This window comes from Zea mays, chromosome 4 (assembly GCF_902167145.1).
Source record: "Zea mays cultivar B73 chromosome 4, Zm-B73-REFERENCE-NAM-5.0, whole genome shotgun sequence".
Taxonomy (NCBI): Eukaryota; Viridiplantae; Streptophyta; class Magnoliopsida; order Poales; family Poaceae; genus Zea; species Zea mays.
This window is the reverse complement of record NC_050099.1, coordinates 28,162,373-28,166,794: the sequence shown is the minus strand read 5'-3', so window position 1 is coordinate 28,166,794 and position 4,422 is coordinate 28,162,373. Positions and strand designations below refer to the sequence as shown.

The 4,422-nt window shown below is 38.7% G+C and overlaps 1 protein-coding gene across 1 annotated transcript; it reads right to left on the bottom strand.

Annotated features, from left to right (window-relative positions):
• Positions 1 to 1,932: 1,932 nt before the first annotated feature.
• LOC103652986 (calcium/calmodulin-dependent serine/threonine-protein kinase 1) lies at positions 1,933 to 4,214 on the bottom strand. Its single transcript, XM_020552489.1, has 7 exons — positions 4,205 to 4,214; positions 3,994 to 4,106; positions 3,347 to 3,454; positions 3,216 to 3,278; positions 3,010 to 3,138; positions 2,816 to 2,881; positions 1,933 to 2,398 (listed from the first exon to the last, which is right to left on the bottom strand). Exons 2-6 carry the CDS (start codon positions 4,057 to 4,059, stop codon positions 2,855 to 2,857), a joined length of 393 nt encoding a protein of 130 aa, XP_020408078.1. The 5' UTR covers positions 4,060 to 4,106; positions 4,205 to 4,214; the 3' UTR covers positions 1,933 to 2,398; positions 2,816 to 2,854.
• Between the last annotated feature and the right edge of the window lie 208 nt (positions 4,215 to 4,422).

Below are 4,422 nucleotides of genomic sequence, written 5' to 3'. Positions count from 1 at the left end.
TCAGATTGTGCGGATTTGGTAAAGGGAGCCAAGGACAAGCATTTGAGGGTTAAGGGACCTGTCAGGATCCCTACTAAGGTTCTCCACATCACCACTCGCGTGTCCCCTTGCGGTGAAGGTATCAAGCTGTCTGCTAGCTGGCTTTGTTTAATTTTACTGATTGAGTTTTTAGTGCTTTTATTAATAGGAATATGTAATACATTGATCTGTTCACTATTCACTATTTATACATGTGTTAAGCATTAAAGTGCTCGCAGTTCACACAATATTATGCTATTGTTAATTTTATTTTGGATTCCATTTTTTCCTTAAAAAGATTTTTCTTACTACTATAACATGTAAAACTACTATATCTATCCTGCACCATGGGAGGTGATTTTTTGTTATTTACGTTATTATCTACTCCCTGTGTTCCTAATTATTGGTCACTTTGGCTTTTTTATAGTATAATATTCCAAACTTGTGTGTATTTCGGGTATTTATTGGGGTAGTCTAAAGTTTATATGCATACTTCCTGTATATAGAGGTTGATGCTATTTATCTAATGATAGTGGTAAGGCTTAGCTAATAGTATGATTTGTGTACGGTGAGTTGCATTCGTTCACAATTCTCTTTCTCATATGCTTCTCTTCCTTCTATTTTGGATCTGCCATTAAGTACAAGAACAAACACCATTTACTGCTCAAATAGAAAACACCATCTAACTATCAAATTTCCGCTTCAATAAAATTCACCTACAACGTATATGTGTTCACTGGACCGATTATCCAGAATTCATCATGAAGTTAGAAAATTTCCAATCTACCTTGTTTGGTTTATTTGGAATGGCTGAAAACTCACCACTATAATAGGTCTGTTCTTTTCAACTGCTAGAGATGTTTTAGGCATTATGTCATCAAAGGTATTTAGTATCAGCTGCAGACGCCGTACTTGAGCACCAACTGGGAAATACAGCTCTGTCAGACGCAATCATGCATGCCATCCACCTCTGCATGAGTTGCAGACTCGTGAACTACAAGCCTTAATCACAGTCACACATATAGTCCAAAATAAGTGCTCAACCAACCAACCCACACTGCTCCTATGTCGTGCTATATCAATGCATTAGACCATTTTACAATTTAGTTTAAAATATTTTCAAATGATAAAAGGTTTTGATGGAGCCAGCCGTATTGAACCGTGAAAGAGTTGCATTGGACAAGAAAAACAGGATGCATATGTAAGTTATATTATAAACAACAGTTAACACAATATTTCGCTATCAAATTTATATGAACGTTATTTAGTCGCATGTTTAATATAGCTTCAGGTTGTTCGACGACTATAGCGATGAAGATTTTTATGGGGTACAACGGAAGTATAGTATTGTCGCTCGAGTTGAAGTTAAATTCCCGATTGAACCACGTTATCGTGACTGGCAACATTACATTTTGTCTGACATCAATGTAAGACAACCCCTCTTTAAGTTTCATTTACATAACTATATATAATGTTCATACCACAATCTATTTTGTGCTAAAATCAAATTAGGGAGCCAAGATCGAGGCCATTGCAACTCGGTATGAGATAGTCAAATACTTCAACACACTAAAAAAATGGTTTTGTATGACAAAAGTAAAGTGTCATGTTTAGTACAAAATTGGTCATAAAAAACATCTTATGACGAAAATGCTGCGTCATAAGGGTCGTCATATAACGACCGTCACATTATGTACCTTGTGACGACTGTTCAGAGTACCGTCACATAATGTCATCACCTTTTGTGACGGCTGCTTTCGTCTGTCACATATTGTTGCTATATATGACGGTTTTATCTGTCACATTTTTTCCAGTCAACGCGTCACCTAAAGTTGGGATCGTCACTTATGGCACCCACATACAGTGAACATACAGTGACGACACACTGAGCTCTCATGATAGCTCACAGAATCATAATACACAGAAAAGCCATCATACACAACATTCTCATCACAAGTCATACACAATTCCAGCACACTAGTTCTTCCACAACAGAGGTTCAAACATACAAAGGTTCCACCACAAAGGTTTGAAGCATTCAAACAGATTGCACGTAGTTCTGACAAAGTTCTAACCACAGATATGTTCTAGCAAGGTAGAAAAACCTTAAGCAAAGGCATCATCCTCAGACTTGGTATGCATCCCTACCTCAATCTTTCTGAAGTTTCAAGACAGCTCGTAGCAGTGCATTGGTCTCTTCAAACTTGGTATGCATCCCCTTCACTTCCTCTTGGGCCTGGCGCAACAAACTTTGGTTTTCTTCAAGTGCGACCTGTTGAGCTTGTAGTTGTGCTTGCAACTCTTCCTGCTTCCTAGTAGCTTCCTCTCTTTCAGCTTGGAGTTTTTCCTCAAACTGATATAAGATTTCTTCAAGTGCGGCCTGTTGAGCATATAAAAAACTTGGGATATAAGATTTGCAATGATGATCATGTTTGATGACATAGCAATTGTCCTGCTGTTTTCTATTTTAGATGGTCACCATAAAAGAATTGGAGCATAAGCACCTATTGATTATACCTCATTTAGCACAGCGCAAATATTATGAACATGGGAGCTCATCTTAGAAATCAGATGGCCAATCTCAGAATTAGCTACTCAATCAACACCAAAACCAAGACCGTCAGCTTCAAACGACCGTCGTAGCCGAGATGGTATGGTAGCAGCCAACACTCACCAGTAGAAGAAAGGTTGCTTGCTTTCGGTTTGAAAATCTAGTACTATGAAACTAACTGTTTATAGATTCGCAAAAAGGATGTGTAAACTACAAAACTGTTTATTTAGATCGTGTTTCTCTCACCGCTTCCAGCCAGTGCTGCAACGCAAGCTTCTGAGCATTCTAGTCCTTCAGCAACCCCTTTCCAACCTGAGAGAGAGAGAGAGGCGTCCAAATTCGAACATAAATGTTAGCAGCCCAACCCACAAACCTTATAAATTCGTTCCACAATACTGGCACTAGCACAAAAAGAAAAATAAAGAAAAAAACTGTGCTACCTTGTCAAACAATTCATATGCTTGTTGAGCATGTTCTTCCCAGGTCTCCAGGCCTTCCATTTGATATACACTAATGGCCGCAGCAGAGAACTCTTCAAAATCAATCATGCCATATTGGATATTGCATATCTAGCACAATGGGTAGAATTAGTACATTGTCATGCACCAAAATATGAAAAGAACATAAGAGGACAAAGAAGGCTTACTGAGTTAACAAAGTCAAGAATCCTAGAATCATTCATTGCACCCGAGGAATTTTTCATCAAGGCCTAGAAGTTCCATAAAAAATCAGCAACTGCAAGTTACAATTTAATTTTAACTGAATAAAGTTACTAACCGTCTTCATATTTTGCAATGATATATGGCCACTCTTGTTTGGACCGAATAATGTAAACTGCTCTCTTAGGTAGAAGAGTTGATCTGTCGTCAGTGCCTTTGCAAGAGCCTGAAAAACTTAAATAGCTAATTAGCAGGTCCTGTATAACAGTTTCTTGAAGTGTCCTTTGTTCACAATAATAGCAAGAAACAATGTCATCCCAACAAAAATGCAGTCCCAGGAAATAAGGATCAGTAGAATGGAAAAATAGAACAACCATAGGACAATCATTTATTCTAATTTTTAAGGTGAAAGGCAAGCAAGGAACATACTGAATAACACTTGTTATAACAGATATGCATAGGGTATACCAGATTTGCATTAAGCTGAATAGAAAGCATGGATTGTGCACAGACGGACAGACCACAATCATTCAGTGTTTTTATTTACAGAGCAGTACATACTACATATATTTATAAGAGGAAAAAGCATAAGAGGATCACATAAATCCAAAAACAAAGCAACCATTTGCTAGGTGATGCAGATAAAACATTATCAATAAAATACACTTAAAAATGGAGGCTTCAGTTATTGATCATCCAAGATCCAACAGAAACGAAAGATGATGATTCTTGCAAAATAGTACAAGCAACCTACAAAAGTATTACCCTCAATGCAGATTTCCGTAGAGAAGATGAACTTATGTAAGCCCTCATAAGCCTGTAGATTATCATGTCTAGATTAATCTTAACTTCCTGTGTGCCACGGATCCATGGATGGCCTATAATTTCCAATGTATAAGAAAGAAGGGGTCAGGGTCACCTTATCTGCAAACAGAATAACAGGGTACACCGAGTTCAAGACAAGAATGTTACATATAGAGGGCTTGTGCAGCTAAACCACCAAACTATCGAAGATTTACCTCAGGAGGAGGAGCAGATTTGCATGGGACGACGAGACCTGGGTGTCGGTCGCGCGGGGAGCACAGCTCAGCTCGGATCCGGGACCCTCCCATCTCTTCCCCGCTCTCGCTCCACCGACGGAGGAGTTGACCTTAGCTCGGATGCTATGGAAGCGGAGGTGGGGGGCTGTCTGTC